The sequence below is a fragment of the Oncorhynchus masou genome, unplaced genomic scaffold, assembly GCF_036934945.1.
Source record: "Oncorhynchus masou masou isolate Uvic2021 unplaced genomic scaffold, UVic_Omas_1.1 unplaced_scaffold_3584, whole genome shotgun sequence".
Lineage (NCBI taxonomy): Eukaryota > Metazoa > Chordata > Actinopteri > Salmoniformes > Salmonidae > Oncorhynchus > Oncorhynchus masou.
In genome coordinates this window covers 12,101-33,938 of record NW_027009991.1, presented here as the reverse complement: position 1 = coordinate 33,938, position 21,838 = coordinate 12,101, and the positions used below count along the sequence as shown (strand labels likewise).

The 21,838-nt window shown below is 46.4% G+C and overlaps 1 protein-coding gene across 2 annotated transcripts; it reads left to right on the top strand.

The window, feature by feature from the left end:
- The first annotated feature begins 4,557 nt into the window (after nt 1–4,557).
- LOC135534564 (A-kinase anchor protein 13-like) lies at nt 4,558–15,418 on the top strand. 2 transcript variants are annotated; one of them, XM_064961519.1, is made up of 5 exons: nt 4,558–5,468; nt 5,615–5,729; nt 10,330–10,406; nt 14,966–15,140; nt 15,273–15,418. In XM_064961519.1, exons 1-5 carry the CDS (start codon nt 5,220–5,222, stop codon nt 15,410–15,412), a joined length of 756 nt encoding a protein of 251 aa, XP_064817591.1. In that variant the 5' UTR covers nt 4,558–5,219; the 3' UTR covers nt 15,413–15,418. The 2 variants fall into 2 exon arrangements, with proteins under 2 accessions (XP_064817591.1, XP_064817590.1); XM_064961518.1 differs by having other exon boundaries at nt 4,562–5,468; nt 5,612–5,729.
- The last annotated feature ends 6,420 nt before the right edge of the window (nt 15,419–21,838 follow it).

Below are 21,838 nucleotides of genomic sequence, written 5' to 3'. Positions count from 1 at the left end.
AGGTGGAGGTATAGAGGAATGGGACTCTAGGTGGAGGTATAGAGGAATCAGACTGTAGGTGGAGGTATTGAGGAATGGGACTGTAGGTGGAGGTATAGAGGAATCAGACTGTAGGTGGAGGTATAGATGAATCAGACTGTAGGTGGAGGTATAGAGGAATCAGACTGTAGGTGGAGGTATAGAGGAATGGGACTGTAGGTGGAGGTATAGAGGAATGGGACTGTAGGTGGAGGTAGAGAGGAATCAGACTGTACGTGGAGGTATAGAGGTGGAGGTATAGAGGAATTGGACTGTAGGTGGAGGTATAGAGGAATCAGACTGTAGGTGGAGGTATAGAGGAATCAGACTGTAGGTGGAGGTATAGAGGAATCAGACTGTACGTGGAGGTATAGAGGTGGAGGTATAGAGGAATCAGACTGTAGGTGGAGGTATAGAGGAATGGGACTGTAGGTGGAGGTATAGAGGAATCAGACTGTACGTGGAGGTATAGAGGAATGGGACTGTAGGTGGAGGTATAGAGGAATCAGACTGTAGGTGGAGGTATAGAGGAATGGGACTGTACGTGGAGGTATAGAGGTGGAGGTATAGAGGAATGGGACTCTAGGTGGAGGTATAGAGGAATCAGACTGTAGGTGGAGGTATTGAGGAATGGGACTGTAGGTGGAGGTATAGAGGAATGGGACTGTAGGTGGAGGTATTGAGGAATGGGACTGTAGGTGGAGGTATAGAGGAATCAGACTGTAGGTGGAGGTATAGAGGAATCAGACTGTAGGTGGAGGTATAGAGGAATGGGACTGTAGGTGGAGGTATAGAGGAATCAGACTGTAGGTGGAGGTATAGAGGAATGGGACTGTAGGTGGAGGTATAGAGGAATCAGACTGTAGGTGGAGGTATAGAGGAATGGGACTGTACGTGGAGGTATAGAGGTGGAGGTATAGAGGAATGGGACTCTAGGTGGAGGTATAGAGGAATCAGACTGTAGGTGGAGATATTGAGGAATGGGACTGTAGGTGGAGGTATAGAGGAATCAGACTGTAGGTGGAGGTATAGATGAATCAGACTGTAGGTGGAGGTATAGAGGAATCAGACTGTAGGTGGAGGTATAGAGGAATGGGACTGTAGGTGGAGGTATAGAGGAATGGGACTGTAGGTGGAGGTAGAGAGGAATCAGACTGTACGTGGAGGTATAGAGGTGGAGGTATAGAGGAATTGGACTGTAGGTGGAGGTATAGAGGAATCAGACTGTAGGTGGAGGTATAGAGGAATCAGACTGTAGGTGGAGGTATAGAGGAATCAGACTGTACGTGGAGGTATAGAGGTGGGGGTATAGAGGAATCAGACTGTAGGTGGAGGTATAGAGGAATGGGACTGTAGGTGGAGGTATAGAGGAATCAGACTGTACGTGGAGGTATAGAGGAATGGGACTGTAGGTGGAGGTATAGAGGAATCAGACTGTAGGTGGAGGTATAGAGGAATGGGACTGTACGTGGAGGTATAGAGGTGGAGGTATAGAGGAATGGGACTCTAGGTGGAGGTATAGAGGAATCAGACTGTAGGTGGAGGTATTGAGGAATGGGACTGTAGGTGGAGGTATAGAGGAATCAGACTGTAGGTGGAGGTATAGATGAATCAGACTGTAGGTGGAGGTATAGAGGAATCAGACTGTAGGTGGAGGTATAGAGGAATGGGACTGTAGGTGGAGGTATAGAGGAATGGGACTGTAGGTGGAGGTAGAGAGGAATCAGACTGTACGTGGAGGTATAGAGGTGGAGGTATAGAGGAATTGGACTGTAGGTGGAGGTATAGAGGAATCAGACTGTAGGTGGAGGTATAGAGGAATCAGACTGTAGGTGGAGGTATAGAGGAATCAGACTGTACGTGGAGGTATAGAGGTGGAGGTATAGAGGAATCAGACTGTAGGTGGAGGTATAGAGGAATGGGACTGTAGGTGGAGGTATAGAGGAATCAGACTGTACGTGGAGGTATAGAGGTGGAGGTATAGAGGAATTGGACTGTAGGTGGAGGTATAGAGGAATCAGACTGTAGGTGGAGGTATAGAGGAATCAGACTGTAGGTGGAGGTATAGAGGAATCAGACTGTAGGTGGAGGTATAGAGGAATGGGACTGTAGGTGGAGGTATAGAGGAATCAGACTGTAGGTGGAGGTATAGAGGAATCAGACTGTAGGTGGAGGTATAGAGGAATCAGACTGTAGGTGGAGGTATAGAGGAATCAGACTGTAGGTGGAGGTATAGAGGAATGGGACTGTAGGTGGAGGTATTGAGGAATGGGACTGTAGGTGGAGGTATAGAGGAATGGGGCTGTAGGTGGAGGTATAGAGGAATCAGACTGTAGGTGGAGGTATAGAGGAATCAGACTGTAGGTGGAGGTATAGAGGAATGGGACTGTAGGTGGAGGTATTGAGGAATGGGACTGTAGGTGGAGGTATAGAGGAATGGGACTGTAGGTGGAGGTATAGAGGAATGGGACTGTAGGTGGAGGTATAGAGGAATCAGACTGTTGGTGGAGGTATAGAGGAATGGGACTGTAGGTGGAGGTATAGAGGAATCAGACTGTAGGTGGAGGTATAGAGGAATGGGACTGTAGGTGGAGGTATAGAGGTATGTGACTGTAGGTGGAGGTATAGAGGAATCAGACTGTAGGTGGAGGTATAGAGGAATCAGACTGTAGGTGGAGGTATAGAGGAATGGGACTGTAGGTGGAGGTATAGAGGAATCAGACTGTAGGTGGAGGTATAGAGGAATCAGACTGTAGGTGGAGGTATAGAGGAATGGGACTGTAGGTGGAGGTATAGAGGAATCAGACTGTAGGTGGAGGTATAGAGGAATCAGACTGTAGGTGGAGGTATAGAGGAATCAGACTGTAGGTGGAGGTATAGAGGAATCAGACTGTAGGTGGAGGTAAGGATGACAGAGGCAGAGAACATGACCATTAACAGGGAATGTATCAGACTGTAGGTGGAGGTAAGGATGACAGAGGCGGAGAACATGACCATTAACAGGGAATGTATCAGACTGTAGGTGGAGGTATAGAGGAATGGGACTGTAGGTGGAGGTAAGGATGACAGAGGCAGAGAACATGACCATTAACAGGGAATGTATCAGACTGTAGGTGGAGGTATAGAGGAATGGGACTGTAGGTGGAGGTATAGAGGAATGGGACTGTAGGTGGAGGTATAGAGGTATGTGACTGTAGGTGGAGGTAGAGAGCTATGTGACTGTAGGTGGAGGTATAGAGGAATCAGACTGTAGGTGGAGGTATAGAGGAATCAGACTGTAGGTGGAGGTAAGGACGACAGAGGCAGAGAACATGACCATTAACAGGGAATGTATCAGACTGTAGGTGGAGGTAAGGACGACAGAGGCAGAGAACATGACCATTAACAGGGAATGTATCAGACTGTAGGTGGAGGTAAGGATGACAGAGGCGGAGAACATGACCATTAACAGGGAATGTATCAGACTGTAGGTGGAGGTATAGAGGAATGGGACTGTAGGTGGAGGTAAGGACGACAGAGGCAGAGAACATGACCATTAACAGGGAATGTATCAGACTGTAGGTGGAGGTATAGAGGAATCAGACTGTAGGTGGAGGTATAGAGGAATGGGACTGAAGGTGGAGGTGAGGATGACAGAGGCGGAGAACATGACCATTAACAGGGAATGTATTTCCTTCACCCGGTAATCTGGGGGAAAGGGTCTGAACGGAGCCAAACCAGGTGAACGTTAAATCCCCCTCTCCTACCTTACCTATTTTAGCACCACCATACAGGGAAGGGTCCGCCCAGGTCTTACCTAGTGTGCATAGACAGAATACATACTACGGGTATAAGTATGCCCGCAGGCCTCTTGCCTAAACACTCCCAAGGTGCCCCCCCCCCACTGGAAACAAAAACAGAATAATTACTAACGTAAAGTTAACAATTTAAATAAACCAGAAAACATGAGCTCCTATGGCATACACATACCTCTGTAGGATCTCTACAAAATACTTTACAACAACTTAGACCCTACAACCACACAGCACATACAACTTATACCAACCCTACAACCAACACAGCACATACAATTTGTACCAACCCTACAACCAACACAGCACATACAACTTATACCAACCAACACAGCACATACAACTTATACCAACCAACACAGCACATACAACTTATTCCAACCCTACAACCAACACAGCACATACAACTTATTCCAACCCTACAACCAACACAGCACATACAACTTATACCAACCAACACAGCACATACAACTTATACCAACCAACACAGCACATACAACTTATACCAACCCTACAACCAACACAGCACATACAACTTATACCAACCAACACAGCACATACAACTTATACCAACCAACACAGCACATACAACTTATTCCAACCCTACAACCAACACAGCACATACAACTTATACCAACCAACACAGCACATACAACTTATACCAACCCTACAACCAACACAGCACATAGAACTTATTCCAACCCTACAACCAACACAGCACATACAACTTATACCAACCAACACAGCACATACAACTTATACCAACCAACACAGCACATACAACTTATACCAACCCTACAACCAACACAGCACATACAACGTATACCAACCAACACAGCACATACAACTTATTCCAACCCTACAACCAACACAGCACATACAACTTATACCAGCCAACACAGCACATACAACTTATACCAACCCTACAACCAACACAGCACATACAACTTATACCAACCAACACAGCACATACAACTTATACCAACCAACACAGCACATACAACTTATTCCAACCCTACAACCAACACAGCACATACAACTTATACCAACCAACACAGCACATACAACTTATACCAACCAACACAGCACATACAACTTATACCAACCAACACAGCACATACAACTTATTCCAACCCTACAACCAACACAGCACATACAACTTATACCAACCAACACAGCACATACAACTTATTCCAACCCTACAACCAACACAGCACATACAACTTATACCAACCCTACAACCAACACAGCACATATAAGTTATACCAACCCTACAACCAACACAGCACATACAAAAACGCTCTCTTTTCCTAACAAAGGAACACAGGCTTTTAAAGCTGCAGAAAGAGTCGGTAATTGAAGACAACTGTATCCCCTGACGAGAGAGCGGGGTCAGAGCGCCAATTAGCAATGGGGCTGACCAATCAGCTGCTTGGAATCCAAGGAAGCCCTTTCCTGAAACACACACATACAAACCCACAGCACAGAAACAGGGGAAACGTAACACATATCATGCCCGTTGCTGTTTGTCAGTTCTCAGGGACCAGAGCAGCGATAATGACGAGGGTTTACGGGAAGTTCTGCAGCCGACACAACGAGGCCGTAAACATCTACAAGGAGATGCACTCCAAAGACAAACGCTTCCAGGCCTTCATCAGGGTAAGCACTTACCGTGCACTACTCCTTCACAGCATCCATTATCATTAGACATCAGCTCAAACAATATCACATATCATCTCCGTGTCTAGTCATCTAACTGATGCATCGAATCAATTCTGTCTTCCTATTATGTGACTTTTAAGAAGAAGATGAGTAGCAGTATCGTCCGGAGGCTAGGTATCCCAGAGTGCATTCTGTTAGTCACCCAGAGGATCACCAAGTACCCCGTCCTGATGCAGAGAATACTACATCACACCAAAGGTTTGTCTGCTGCCCCCAGTTCTGCCCTCTGCTGGACAGATGAGGTGGTCTCAGTATACACACACACACACACACACACACACACACACACACACACACACACACACACACACACACACACACTGCCCCCAGCTCTGTCCTTCCCTCTGCTGGACAGATGAGGTGGTCTCAGTAGACACACACACACACACACACACACACACACTGCCCCCAGCTCTGTCCTGCCCTCTGCTGGACAGATGAGGTGGTCTCAGTAGACACACACACACACACACACACACACACACACACACACACACACACACACACTGCCCCCAGCTCTGTCCTGCCCTCTGCTGGACAGATGAGGTGGTCTCAGTATACACACACACACACACACACACACACACACACACACACACACACACACACACACTGCCCCCAGCTCTGTCCTGCCCTCTGCTGGACAGATGAGGTGGTCTCAGTAGACACACACACACACACACACACACACACACACACACACACACACACACACACACACACACACACTGCCCCCAGCTCTGTCCTGCCCTCTGCTGGACAGATGAGGTGGTCTCAGTATACACACACACACACACACACACACACACACACACACACACACACACACACACACACACACACACACACACACTGCCCCCAGCTCTGTCCTGCCCTCTGCTGGACAGATGAGGTGGTCTCAGTAGACACACACACACACACACACACACACACACACACACACTGCCCCAAGCTCTGTCCTGCCCTCTGCTGGACAGATCAGGTGGTCTCTGTACACACACACACACACACACACACACACACACACTGCCCCCAGCTCTGTCCTGCTCTCTGCTGGACAGATCAGGTTGTCTCTGTACACACACACACACACACACACACACACACACACACACACACACACACACACACACACACACACTGCCCCCAGCTCTGTCCTGCTCTCTGCTGGACAGATCAGGTTGTCTCTGTACACACACACACACACACTGCCCCCAGCTCTGTCCTGCTCTCTGCTGGACAGATCAGGTTGTCTCTGTACACACACACACACACACACACACACACACACACACACACTGCCCCCAGCTCTGTCCTGCTCTCTGCTGGACAGATCAGGTTGTCTCTGTACACACACACACACACTGCCCCCAGCTCTGTCCTGCCCTCTGCTGGACAGATGAGGTGGTCTCAGTAGACACACACACACACACACACACACACACACACACACACACACACACACACACACACTGCCCCAAGCTCTGTCCTGCCCTCTGCTGGACAGATCAGGTGGTCTCTGTACACACACACACACACACACACACACACACACACACACACACACACACACACACACTGCCCCCAGCTCTGTCCTGCTCTCTGCTGGACAGATCAGGTTGTCTCTGTACACACACACACACACACACACACACACACACACTGCCCCCAGCTCTGTCCTGCTCTCTGCTGGACAGATCAGGTTGTCTCTGTACACACACACACACACACACACACACACACACACACACACACACACACACACTGCCCCCAGCTCTGTCCTGCTCTCTGCTGGACAGATCAGGTTGTCTCTATACACACACACACACACACTGCCCCCAGCTCTGTCCTGCCCTCTGCTGGACAGATGAGGTGGTCTCAGTAGACACACACACACACACACACACACACACACACACACACACACACACACACACACACTGCCCCAAGCTCTGTCCTGCCCTCTGCTGGACAGATCAGGTGGTCTCTGTACACACACACACACACACACACACACACACACACACACACACACACACACACACACACACACACACACACACACACACACACACACACACACACACACACACACACACACACACACACACACACACACACTGCCCCCAGCTCTGTCCTGCTCTCTGCTGGACAGATCAGGTTGTCTCTGTACACACACACACACACACACACACACACACACACACACACACACACTGCCCCCAGCTCTGTCCTGCTCTCTGCTGGACAGATCAGGTTGTCTCTGTACACACACACACACACACACACACACACACACACACACACACACACACTGCCCCCGGCTCTGTCCTGCCCTCTGCTGGTCTCTGAACACACATACACACAGACTGGTCAAGGCACACATCAACTTCATCATCCCAGTCACCCAGGACTCCAATTTGAACACCTCCCTCTGCAACTGGATCCTGGACCTCCTGACGGGCCGCACCCCCAGATGGTAAGGGTAGGTAACAACACATATGCCACCCTGATCCTCAACACGGGGGCCCCTCACGACCATGTAGACACGCACGACTCGAACTCCATCATCAAGTTTGATAACGACAAGACGGAGGTAGGCCAGATCACCGACGACAACGAGACAGCTTATATGGAGGAGTTCAGAACCCTGGCAGTGTGGTGCCATGACAACAACCTCTCTCTCAACGTCAGCAAGACCAAGGAGCTGGTCGTGGACAACAGGGAGGAGGTCAGAACGCTGGCAGTGTGGTGCCATGACAACAACCTCTCTCTCAACGTCAGCAAGACCAAGGAGCTGGTCGTGGACAACAGGGAGGAGGTCAGAACCCTGGCAGTGTGGTGCCATGACAACAACCTCTCTCTCAACGTCAGCAAGACCAAGGAGCTGGTCGTGGACAACAGGGAGGAGGTCAGAACCCTGGCAGTGTGGTGCCATGACAACAACCTCTCTCTCAACGTCAGCAAGACCAAGGAGCTTGATGGTGGAGTACAGGGAACAGGGGTGGGTGCACACCCTCACCCCCATCCACACCCCCACCCTCACCCCCATCCACATCCACACCCTCACCCCAATCCCCATCCACACCCCCATCCCCATCCACACCCTCACCCCCATCCACACCCCCATCCACATCCACACCCTCACCCCCATCCCCATCCACACCACCATCCCCATCCACACCCCCATCCACAAGGACGCAGTGGAGAGGGTCAAGAGCTTCAAGTTCCTCGGTGTCCACATCACTGAGGACTTCACACATTTTGTTACATTACAGCCTTATTCTAAAATATATAGTGTTCCTCATCAATCTACAATACCCCATAATGGAAATGCAATAACAGGTTTTTAGAAATGTTTTAAAATATATTTAAAACATTTGAAACAGAAATAATTTCCTTACATAATACAATAATATGTGGAATAAGGCAAGGGCTGTGAATATCTGGCCCTGGTCAAATTCAAATGTAGTGCACTATATATTTGGAATAGGGTGCTATTCGGGACTCAGGCCTTCTTAGCGGTGCTTTTAGAGGAGTTCTCCTGCCAGTTTGAATGAAGAGAGGAGGAGGAGACTGTCTGTTATACTGACCACATGGTGGAGCTTCATCCAGAATGAAGAGAGGAGGAGGAGGAGACTGTCTGTCTGTCATACTGACCACATGGTGGAGATTCATCTAGAATGAAGAGAGGAGGAGGAGGAGATTGTCTGTCTGTTATACTGACCACATGGTGGAGCTTCATCCAGAATGAAGAGAGGAGGAGGAGGAGACTGTCTGTCTGTTGTACTGACCACATGGTGGAGCTTCATCTAGAATGAAGAGAGGAGGAGGAGGAGACTGTCTGTCTGTTATACTGACCACATGGTGGAGCTTCATCTAGAATGAAGAAAGGAGGAGGAGGAGACTGTCTGTTATACTGACCACATGGTGGAGCTTCATCTAGAATGAAGAAAGGAGGAGGAGGAGACTGTCTGTCTGTTATACTAACCACATGGTGGAGCTTCATCTAGAATGAAGGGAGGAGGGGGAGGAGACTGTCTGTTATACTGACCACATGGTGGAGCTTCATCTAAAATGAAGAGAGGAGGAGGAGGAGACTGTCTGTCTGTTATACTGACCACATGGTGGAGCTTCATCTAGAATGAAGAGAGGAGGAGGAGGAGACTGTCTGTTATACTGACCACATGGTGGAGCTTCATCCAGAATGAAGAGAGGAGGAGGAGGAGACTGTCTGTCTGTTATACTGACCACATGGTGGAGCTTCATCTAGAATGAAGAGAGGAGGAGGAGGAGATTGTCTTTTATACTGACCACATGGTGGAGCTTCATCCAGAATGAAGAGAGGAGGAGGAGGAGACTGTCTGTTATACTGACCACATGGTGGAGCTTCATCTAGAATGAAGAGAGGAGGAGGAGGAGACTGTCTGTTATACTGACCACATGGTGGAGCTTCATCCAGAATGAAGAGATGAGGAGGAGGAGACTGTCTGTTATACTGACCACATGGTGGAGCTTCATCTAGAATGAAGAGAGGAGGAGGAGGAGACTGTCTGTTATACTGACCACATGGTGGAGCTTCATCTAGAATGAAGAGAGGAGGAGGAGGAGGAGGAGGAGACTGTCTGTTATACTGACCACATGGTGGAGCTTCATCCAGAATGAAGAGAGGAGGAGGAGACTGTCTGTCTGTTATACTGACCACATGGTGACACTAACCTTGTTTGTCTCTTTCTTTCATTATTGTGTGTGTGTGTGTGTGTGTGTGTGTGTGCTTTGACCCCCCCCCCCCCCACAGAGAATGAGGAAGACCATGAGGACCTGAGTGATGCTCTATACCAGGTCAAGGAGGTCATCACTGCAGTGGACAGCAAGGTAATATAATAATAATATATTCATATTAGGTAAACTGAAATGTGTTAATAATGTATTAATAATAGGTAAACTGACCTATGATAATAATTGTCATGTTGCTAGGTAAACTGACCTATGGTAATAATTGTCATGTTGCTAGGGAAACTGACCTATGATAATAATTGTCATGTTGCTAGGTGAACTGACCTTTTGTAATAATTGTCATGTTGCTAGGTGAACTGACCTTTTGTAATAATTGTCATGTTGCTAGGTGAACTGACCTTTTGTAATAATTGTCATGTTGCTAGGTGAACTGACCTTTTGTAATAATTGTCATGTTGCTAGGTGAACTGACCTATGGTAATAATTGTCATGTTGCTAGGTGAACTAACCTATGGTAATAATTGTCATGTTGCTAGGTAAACTGACCTATGGTAATAATTGTCATGTTGCTAGGTGAACTAACCTATGGTAATAATTGTCATGTTGCTAGGTGAACTGACCTATGGTAATAATTGTCATGTTGCTAGGTGAACTAACCTATGGTAATAATTGTCATGTTGCTAGGTAAACTGACCTATGGTAATAATTGTCATGTTGCTAGGTGAACTAACCTATGGTAATAATTGTCATGTTGCTAGGTGAACTGACCTATGGTAATAATTGTCATGTTGCTAGGTGAACTAACCTATGGTAATAATTGTCATGTTGCTAGGTAAACTGACCTATGGTAATAATTGTCATGTTGCTAGGTGAACTAACCTATGGTAATAATTGTCATGTTGCTAGGTGAACTGACCTATGGTAATAATTGTCATGTTGCTAGGTGAACTAACCTATGGTAATAATTGTCATGTTGCAAGGTGAACTAACCTATGGTAATAATTGTCATGTTGCTAGGTAAACTGACCTATGGTAATAATTGTCATGTTGCTAGGTGAACTGACCTATGGTAATAATTGTCATGCTAGGTGAACTAACCTATGGTAATAATTGTCATGCTAGGTGAACTAACCTATGGTAATAATTGTCATGTTGCTAGGTAAACTGACCTATGATAATAATTGTCATGTTGCTAGGTGAACTGACCTATGATAATAATTGTCATGTTGCTAGGTGAACTAACCTATGGTAATAATTGTCATGTTGCTAGGTGAACTGACCTATGATAATAATTGTCATGTTGCTAGGTAAACTGACCTATGATAATAATTGTCATGTTGCTAGGTGAACTGACCTATGATAATAATTGTCATGTTGCTAGGTAAACTGACCTATGATAATAATTGTCATGTTGCTAGGTAAACTGACCTATGATAATAATTGTCATGTTGCTAGGTGAACTGACCTATGATAATAATTGTCATGTTGCTAGGTAAACTGACCTATGATAATAATTGTCATGTTGCTAGGTAAACTGACCTATGGTAATAATTGTCATGCTAGGTGAACTGACCTATGGTAATAATTGTCATGTTGCTAGGTAAACTGACCTATGATAATAATTGTCATGTTGCTAGGTGAACTGACCTATGATAATAATTGTCATGTTGCTAGGTAAACTGACCTATGGTAATAATTGTCATGTTGCTAGGTGAACTAACCTATGGTAATAATTGTCATGTTGCTAGGTGAACTGACCTATGATAATAATTGTCATGCTAGGTGAAATGACCTATGATAATAATTGTCATGTTGCTAGGTGAACTAACCTATGGTAATAATTGTCATGTTGCTAGGTGAACTGACCTATGATAATAATTGTCATGCTAGGTGAACTGACCTATGATAATAATTGTCATGTTGCTAGGTGAACTAACCTATGGTAATAATTGTCATGTTGCTAGGTGAACTGACCTATGGTAATAATTGTCATGCTAGGTGAACTGACCTATGGTAATAATTGTCATGTTGCTAGGTAAACTGACCTATGATAATAATTGTCATGTTGCTAGGTGAACTGACCTATGATAATAATTGTCATGTTGCTAGGTAAACTGACCTATGGTAATAATTGTCATGTTGCTAGGTGAACTAACCTATGGTAATAATTGTCATGTTGCTAGGTGAACTGACCTATGATAATAATTGTCATGCTAGGTGAAATGACCTATGATAATAATTGTCATGTTGCTAGGTGAACTAACCTATGGTAATAATTGTCATGTTGCTAGGTGAACTGACCTATGATAATAATTGTCATGCTAGGTGAACTGACCTATGATAATAATTGTCATGTTGCTAGGTGAACTAACCTATGGTAATAATTGTCATGTTGCTAGGTGAACTGACCTATGGTAATAATTGTCATGTTGCTAGGTGAACTGACCTATGATAATAATTGTCATGCTAGGTGAACTGACCTATGATAATAATTGTCATGTTGCTAGGTGAACTAACCTATGATAATAATTGTCATGTTGCTAGGTGAACTGACCTATGATAATAATTGTCATGTTGCTAGGTAAACTGACCTATGATAATAATTGTCATGTTGCTAGGTGAACTGACCTATGGTAATAATTGTCATGTTGCTAGGTGAACTGACCTTTTGTAATAATTGTCATGTTGCTAGGTGAACTGACCTATGATAATAATTGTCATGTTGCTAGGTAAACTGACCTATGATAATAATTGTCATGTTGCTAGGTGAACTGACCTATGATAATAATTGTCATGTTGCTAGGTAAACTGACCTATGGTAATAATTGTCATGTTGCTAGGTGAACTAACCTATGGTAATAATTGTCATGTTGCTAGGTGAACTGACCTATGATAATAATTGTCATGCTAGGTGAACTGACCTATGATAATAATTGTCATGTTGCTAGGTGAACTAACCTATGGTAATAATTGTCATGTTGCTAGGTGAACTGACCTATGATAATAATTGTCATGCTAGGTGAACTGACCTATGATAATAATTGTCATGTTGCTAGGTGAACTAACCTATGGTAATAATTGTCATGTTGCTAGGTGAACTGACCTATGGTAATAATTGTCATGTTGCTAGGTGAACTGACCTATGATAATAATTGTCATGCTAGGTGAACTGACCTATGATAATAATTGTCATGTTGCTAGGTGAACTAACCTATGATAATAATTGTCATGTTGCTAGGTGAACTGACCTATGATAATAATTGTCATGTTGCTAGGTAAACTGACCTATGATAATAATTGTCATGTTGCTAGGTGAACTGACCTATGGTAATAATTGTCATGTTGCTAGGTGAACTGACCTTTTGTAATAATTGTCATGTTGCTAGGTGAACTGACCTATGATAATAATTGTCATGTTGCTAGGTGAACTGACCTATGATAATAATTGTCATGTTGCTAGGTAAACTGACCTATGATAATAATTGTCATGTTGCTAGGTGAACTAACCTATGGTAATAATTGTCATGCTAGGTGAACTGACCTTTTGTAATAATTGTCATGTTGCTAGGTGAACTGACCTTTTGTAATAATTGTCATGTTGCTAGGTGAACTGACCTTTTGTAATAATTGTCATGTTGCTAGGTGAACTGACCTATGATAATAATTGTCATGTTGCTAGGTGAACTGACCTTTTGTAATAATTGTCATGTTGCTAGGTAAACTGACCTATGATAATAATTGTCATGTTGCTAGGTGAACTGACCTTTTGTAATAATTGTCATGTTGCTAGGTGAACTGACCTTTTGTAATAATTGTCATGTTGCTAGGTGAACTGACCTTTTGTAATAATTGTCATGTTGCTAGGTGAACTGACCTTTTGTAATAATTGTCATGTTGCTAGGTAAACTGACCTATGATAATAATTGTCATGTTGCTAGGTAAACTGACCTATGGTAATAATTGTCATGTTGCTAGGTGAACTGACCTTTTGTAATAATTGTCATGTTGCTAGGTAAACTGACCTATGGTAATAATTGTCATGTTGCTAGGTAAACTGACCTATGATAATAATTGTCATGTTGCTAGGTGAACTGACCTATGATAATAATTGTCATGCTAGGTGAACTAACCTATGGTAATAATTGTCATGTTGCTAGGTGAACTAACCTATGGTAATAATTGTCATGTTGCAAGGTGAACTAACCTATGGTAATAATTGTCATGCTAGGTGAACTGACCTTTTGTAATAATTGTCATGTTGCTAGGTGAACTGACCTTTTGTAATAATTGTCATGTTGCTAGGTGAACTGACCTTTTGTAATAATTGTCATGTTGCTAGGTGAACTGACCTTTTGTAATAATTGTCATGTTGCTAGGTGAACTGACCTTTTGTAATAATTGTCATGTTGCTAGGTGAACTGACCTTTTGTAATAATTGTCATGTTGCTAGGTGAACTGACCTATGATAATAATTGTCATGTTGCTAGGTGAACTAACCTATGATAATAATTGTCATGCTAGGTGAACTGACCTATGATAATAATTGTCATGCTAGGTGAACTGACCTATGATAATAATTGTCATGTTGCTAGGTGAACTAACCTATGATAATAATTGTCATGCTAGGTAAACTGACCTATGATAATAATTGTCATGCTAGGTGAACTGACCTATGATAATAATTGTCTTGTTGCTAGGTGAACGAGCATCAGAAGAAGAGGAGGCTGAAGGACATCTACAGCCGGACAGACAGCAAGTCGATTATGAGGATGAAGAGCGGTCAGATGTTTGCTAGAGAGGACCTGCTCAGAGGGAGAAGATTGCTGTATGATGGTCCTCTGCAGCTGAAGACCTCACAGGGGAAACTCAAGGGTGAGGAGGACACCAATATCACTGATATCTAACCCTGACCTCTAACCTCTGGTCTCCTCTCTCTAGATGTAACAGCCATGCTTCTCTCTGATATCTAACCCTGGCCTCTAACCTCTGGTCTCCTCTCTCTAGATGTAACGGCCATGCTTCTCTCTGATATCGTCGTCTTCCTACAGGAGAAAGACCAGAAATTCGTCTTTGCCTCTCTGGTAGGTGATTGGTTAAGACCAGAAATATGTAAATATCTCTTTGGCACTTTGTTATCTTATTGATCTTATTTTTCCATTACAATCAAGTCATTTAGCAGACACTCTTATCCAGAGTACCTTACAATCATCAGAAATACATAATTACATCCCTGGAATGTGATTGGTAGAGCCTCTTACTCAGTAATAATAATGGGTCTATTCGGTGATAATAATGGGTCTATTCAGTGATAATAATGGGTCTATTCAGTAATAATAATGGGTCTATTCAGTAATAATAATGGGTCTATTCAGTAATAATAATGGGTGTTCAGTAATAATAATGGGTCTATTCGGTGATAATAATGGGTCTATTCAGTGATAATAATGGGTCTATTCAGTAATAATAATGGGTCTATTCAGTAATAATAATGGGTCTATTCAGTAATAATAATGGGTCTATTCAGTAATAATAATGGGTCTGTTCAGTGATAATAATGGGTCTATTCAGTGATAATAATGGGTCTATTCAGTAATAATAATAGGTCTATTCAGTAATAATAATGGGTCTATTCAGTAATAATAATGGGTGTTCAGTAATAATAATGGGTCTATTCAGTACTAATAATGGGTCTATTCAGTAATAATAATGGGTCTATTCAGTAATAATAATGGGTCTATTCAGTAATAATAGTGGGTCTATTCAGTAATAATAATGGGTCTATTCAGTAATAATAATGGGTCTATTCAGTAATAATAATGGGTCTATTCAGTAATAATAATGGGTCTATTCAGTAATAATAATGGGTCTAAGCCTCCTGACATCTGATCTGGCAGTCATGCCGTTTTTCCATGCTTGCAGAAATTACAGCTCTATGGGTTGTGTTGGGTTATGTTAGGTTGTATAGGGCCCAACAGCCAGTAATTTAGGGAAGTCCTTGGCTGGGTTATGGTAGGTTGTATAGGGCCCAACAGCCAGTAATTTAGGGAAGTCCTTGGCTGGGTTATGGTAGGTTGTATTGGGCCCATCAGCCAGTAATTTAGGGAAGTCCTTGGCTGGGTTATGGTAGGTTGTATAGGGCCCAACAGCCAGTAATTTAGGGAAGTCCTTGGCTGGGTTATGGTAGGTTGTATAGGGCCCAACAGCCAGTAATTTAGGGAAGTCCTTGGCTGGGTTATGGGTAGGTTGTATAGGGCCCAACAGCCAGTAATTTAGGGAAGTCCTTGGCTGGGTTATGGGTAGGTTGTATTGGGCCCATCAGCCAGTAATTTAGGGAAGTCCTTGGCTGGGTTATGGGTAGGTTGTATTGGGCACAACAGCCAGTAATTTAGGGAAGTCCTTGGCTGGGTTATAGTAGGTTGTATTGGGCCCATCAGCCAGTAATTTAGGGAAGTCCTTGGCTGGGTTATGGTAGGTTGTATTGGGCCCAACAGCCAGTAATTTAGGGAAGTCCTTGGCTGGGTTAAGGTAGGTTGTATATGGCCCAACAGCCAGTAATTTAGGGAAGTCCTTGGCTGGGTTATGGTAGGTTGTATAGGGCCCAACAGCCAGTAATTTAGGGAAGTCCTTGGCTGGGTTATGGGAAGGTTGTATAGGGCCCAACAGCCAGTAATTTAGGGAAGTCCTTGGCTGGGTTATGGTAGGTTGTATAGGGCCCAACAGTCAGTAATTTAGGGAAGTCCTTGGCTGGGTTATGGTATGTTGTATAGGGCCCAACAGCCAGTAATTTAGGGAAGTCCTTGGCTGGGTTATGGTAGGTTGTATAGGGCCCAACAGCCAGTAATTTAGGGAAGTCCTTGGCTGGGTTATGGGTAGGTTGTATAGGGCCCAACAGCCAGTAATTTAGGGAAGTCCTTGGCTGGGTTATGGTAGGTTGTATAGGGCCCAACAGCCAGTAATTTAGGGAAGTCCTTGGCTGGGTTATGGTAGGTTGTATAGGGCCCAACAGCCAGTAATTTAGGGAAGTCCTTGGCTGGGTTATGGGTAGGTTGTATAGGGCCCACAGCCAGTAATTTAGGGAAGTCCTTGGCTGGGTTATGGGTAGGTTGTATAGGGCCCAACAGCCAGTAATTTAGGGAAGTCCTTGGCTGGGTTATGGGTAGGTTGTATTGGGCACAACAGCCAGTAATTTAGGGAAGTCCTTGGCTGGGTTATGGTAGGTTGTATAGGGCCCAACAGCCAGTAATTTAGGAAGTCCTTGGCTGGGTTATGGGTAGGTTGTATTGGGCACAACAGCCAGTAATTTAGGGAAGTCCTTGGCTGGGTTATGGTAGGTTGTATTGGGCCCATCAGCCAGTAATTTAGGGAAGTCCTTGGCTGGGTTATGGTAGGTTGTATAGGGCCCAACAGCCAGTAATTTAGGGAAGTCCTTGGCTGGGTTATGGTAGGTTGTATAGGGCCCAACAGCCAGTAATTTAAGGAAGTCCTTGGCTGGGTTATGGGTAGGTTGTATAGGGCCCAACAGCCAGTAATTTAGGGAAGTCCTTGGCTGGGTTATGGTAGGTTGTATAGGGCCCAACAGCCAGTAACTTAGGGAAGTCCTTGGCTGGGTTATGGTAGGTTGTATAGGGCCCAACAGCCAGTAATTTAGGGAAGTCCTTGGCTGGGTTATGGTAGGTTGTATAGGGCCCAACAGCAAGTAATTTAGGGAAGTCATTGGCTGGGTTATGGGTAGGTTGTATAGGGCCCAACAGCCAGTAATTTAGGGAAGTCCTTGGCTGGGTTATGGTAGGTTGTATAGGGCCCAACAGCCAGTAATTTAGGGAAGTCCTTGGCTGGGTTATGGTAGGTTGTATAGGGCCCAACAGCCAGTAATTTAGGGAAGTCCTTGGCTGGGTTATGGTAGGTTGTATAGGGCCCAACAGCCAGTAATTTAGGGAAGTCCTTGGCTGGGTTATGGGTAGGTTGTATAGGGCCCAACAGCCAGTAATTTAGGGAAGACCTTGGCTGGGTTATGGGTAGGTTGTATAGGGCCCAACAGCCAGTAATTTAGGGAAGTCCTTGGCTGGATTATGGTAGGTTGTATTGGGCCCATCAGCCAGTAATTTGGGGAAGTCCTTGGCTGGGTTATGGTAGGTTGTATAGGGCCCAACAGCCAGTAATTTAGGGAAGTCCTTGGCTGGGTTATGGGTAGGTTGTATAGGGCCCAACAGCCAGTAATTTAGGGAAGTCCTTGGCTGGGTTATGGTAGGTTGTATAGGGCCCAACAGCCAGTAATTTAGGGAAGTCCTTGGCTGGGTTATGGTAGGTTGTATAGGGAACAACAGCCAGTAATTTAGGGAAATCCTTGGCTGGGTTATGGGTAGGTTGTATAGGGCCCAACAGCCAGTAATTTAGGGAAGTCCTTGGCTGGGTTATGGTAGGTTGTATTGGGCCCATCAGCCAGTAATTTAGGGAAGTCCTTGGCTGGGTTATGGTAGGTTGTATTGGGCCCATCAGCCAGTAATTTAGGGAAGTCCTTGGCTGGGTTATGGTAGGTTGTATAGGGCACAACAGCCAGTAATTTAGGGAAGTCCTTGGCTGGGTTATGGGTAGGTTGTATAGGGCCCAACAGCCAGTAATTTAGGGAAGTCCTTGGCTGGGTTATGGTAGGTTGTATTGGGCCCATCAGCCAGTAATTTAGGAAAGTCCTTGGCTGGGGAATAAAAATTATGTTCACCATGGAAATACATTGTAACATGTTGGTAGATGGACAGCAGTATAGTTTAAATGCATTGATCTGTACATCAATTGGATGTTTTTGGACTAATAAAATTGTTAATCATCGTTGCAATCTCCAGTATTATGTTAATTCATCAATCAATTAAATATTTTTCCGAAGCCCTTTTTTAACATCAGCCGATATCTCAAAGTGCTGTACAGAAACCCAGAGAGGAACCAGCCTCCGAGGGGTGGCCAGTCCAGTGCTGTACAGAAACCCAGCCTGAAACCCAGAGAGTACCAGCCTCCGAGGGGTGGCCAGTCCAGTGCTGTACAGAAACCCAGAGAGGAACCAGCCTCCGAGGGGTGGCCAGTCCAGTGCTGTACAGAAACCCAGAGAGTACCAGCCTCCGAGGGGTGGCCAGTCCAGTGCTGTACAGAAACCCAGAGAGGAACCAGCCTCCGAGGGGTGGCCAGTCCAGTGCTGTACAGAAACCCAGAGAGTACCAGCCTCCGAGGGGTGGCCATTCCAGTGCTGTACAGAAACCCAGAGAGGAACCAGCCTCCGAGGGGTGGCCAGTCCAGTGCTGTACAGAAACCCAGAGAGGAACCAGCCTCCGAGGGGTGGCCAGTCCAGTGCTGTACAGAAACCCAGAGAGGAACCAGCCTCCGAGGGGTGGCCAGTCCAGTGCTGTACAGAAACCCAGAGAGGAACCAGCCTCCGAGGGGTGGCCAGTCCAGTGCTGTACAGAAACCCAGAGAGTACCAGCCTCCGAGGGGTGGCCAGTCCAGTGCTGTACAGAAACCCAGAGAGGAACCAGCCTCCGAGGGGTGGCCAGTCCAGTGCTGTACAGAAACCCAGCCTGAAACCCAGAGAGTACCAGCCTCCGAGGGGTGGCCAGTCCAGTGCTGTACAGAAACCCAGCCTGAAACCCAGAGAGTACCAGCCTCCGAGGGGTGGCCAGTCCAGTGCTGTACAGAAACCCAGCCTGAAACCCAGAGAGTACCAGCCTCCGAGGGGTGGCCAGTCCAGTGCTGTACAGAAACCCAGCCTGAAACCCAGAGAGTACCAGCCTCCGAGGGGTGGCCAGTCCAGTGCTGTACAGAAACCCTGAGAGTACCAGCCTCCGAGGGGTGGCCAGTCCAGTGCTGTACAGAAACCCAGAGAGGAACCAGCCTCCGAGGGGTGGCCAGTCCAGTGCTGTACAGAAACCCAGAGAGGAACCAGCCTCCGAGGGGTGGCCAGTCCAGTGCTGTACAGAAACCCAGAGAGGAACCAGCCTCCGAGGGGTGGCTAGTCCAGTGCTGTACAGAAACCCAGAGAGGAACCAGCCTCCGAGGGGTGGCCAGTCCAGTGCTGTACAGAAACCCAGAGAGGAACCAGCCTCCGAGGGGTGGCCAGTCCAGTGCTGTACTGAAACCCAGCCTGAAACCCAGAGAGGAACCAGCCTCCGAGGGGTGGCCAGTCCAGTGCTGTACAGAAACCCAGAGAGGAACCAGCCTCCGAGGGGTGGCCAGTCCAGTGCTGTACTGAAACCCAGCCTGAAACCCAGAGAGGAACCAGCCTCCGAGAGGTGGCCAGTCCAGTGCTGTACAGAAACCCAGAGAGGAACCAGCCTCCGAGGGGTGGCCAGTCCAGTGCTGTACAGAAACCCAGCCTGAAACCCAGAGAGTACCAGCCTCCGAGGGGTGGCCAGTCCAGTGCTGTACAGAAACCCAGAGAGTACCAGCCTCCGAGGGGTGGCCAGTCCAGTGCTGTACAGAAACCCAGAGAGTACCAGCCTCCGAGGGGTGGCCAGCCCAGTGCTGTACAGAAACCCAGAGAGGAACCAGCCTCCGAGGGGTGGCCAGTCCAGTGCTGTACAGAAACCCAGAGAGTACCAGCCTCCGAGGGGTGGCCAGTCCAGTGCTGTACAGAAACCCAGAGAGGAACCAGCCTCCGAGGGGTGGCCAGTCCAGTGCTGTACAGAAACCCAGAGAGTACCAGCCTCCGAGGGGTGGCCAGTCCAGTGCTGTACAGAAACCCAGAGAGTACCAGCCTCCGAGGGGTGGCCAGTCCAGTGCTGTACAGAAACCCAGAGAGTACCAGCCTCCGAGGGGTGGCCATTCCAGTGCTGTACAGAAACCCAGAGAGTACCAGCCTCCGAGGGGTGGCCAGTCCAGTGCTGTACAGAAACCCAGAGAGTAACCAGCCTCCGAGGGGTGGCCAGTCCAGTGCTGTACAGAAACCCAGAGAGTACCAGCCTCCGAGGGGTGGCCAGTCCAGTGCTGTACAGAAACCCAGAGAGGAACCAGCCTCCGAGGGGTGGCCAGTCCAGTGCTGTACAGAAACCCAGAGAGTACCAGCCTCCGAGGGGTGGCCAGTCCAGTGCTGTACTGAAACCCAGCCTGAAACCCAGAGAGGAACCAGCCTCCGAGGGGTGGCCAGTCCAGTGCTGTACAGAAACCCAGAGAGTACCAGCCTCCGAGGGGTGGCCAGTCCAGTGCTGTACAGAAACCCAGAGAGGAACCAGCCTCCGAGGGGTGGCCATTCCAGTGCTGTACAGAAACCCAGAGAGTACCAGCCTCCGAGGGGTGGCCAGTCCAGTGCTGTACTGAAACCCAGCCTGAAACCCAGAGAGGAACCAGCCTCCGAGGGGTGGCCAGTCCAGTGCTGTACAGAAACCCAGAGAGGAACCAGCCTCCGAGGGGTGGCCAGTCCAGTGCTGTACAGAAACCCAGAGAGGAACCAGCCTCCGAGGGGTGGCTAGTCCTCTTCTGTCCGTACCGGGTGGAGGTTTACAGTATAAAAGTACATGGCCATTAAGGCCAGATTGTTATTCAAGATGTTCAAACATCAATAGATGACCAGTAGAGTTAAATAATAATAATGA

Excerpts from the sequence above, each read along its gene's own strand:
- LOC135534564 (XM_064961518.1), top strand. The coding sequence starts at position 5,220 with ATGGGGCTGACCAATCAGCTGCTTGGAATCCAAGGAAGCCCTTTCCTG. Across the intron at positions 5,469-5,611 it reads GCTTCCAGGCCTTCATCAGG|AAGAAGATGAGTAGCAGTAT; the intron begins GTAAGCACTTAC and ends GTGACTTTTAAG. Across the intron at positions 5,730-10,329 it reads AATACTACATCACACCAAAG|AGAATGAGGAAGACCATGAG; the intron begins GTTTGTCTGCTG and ends CCCCCCCCACAG.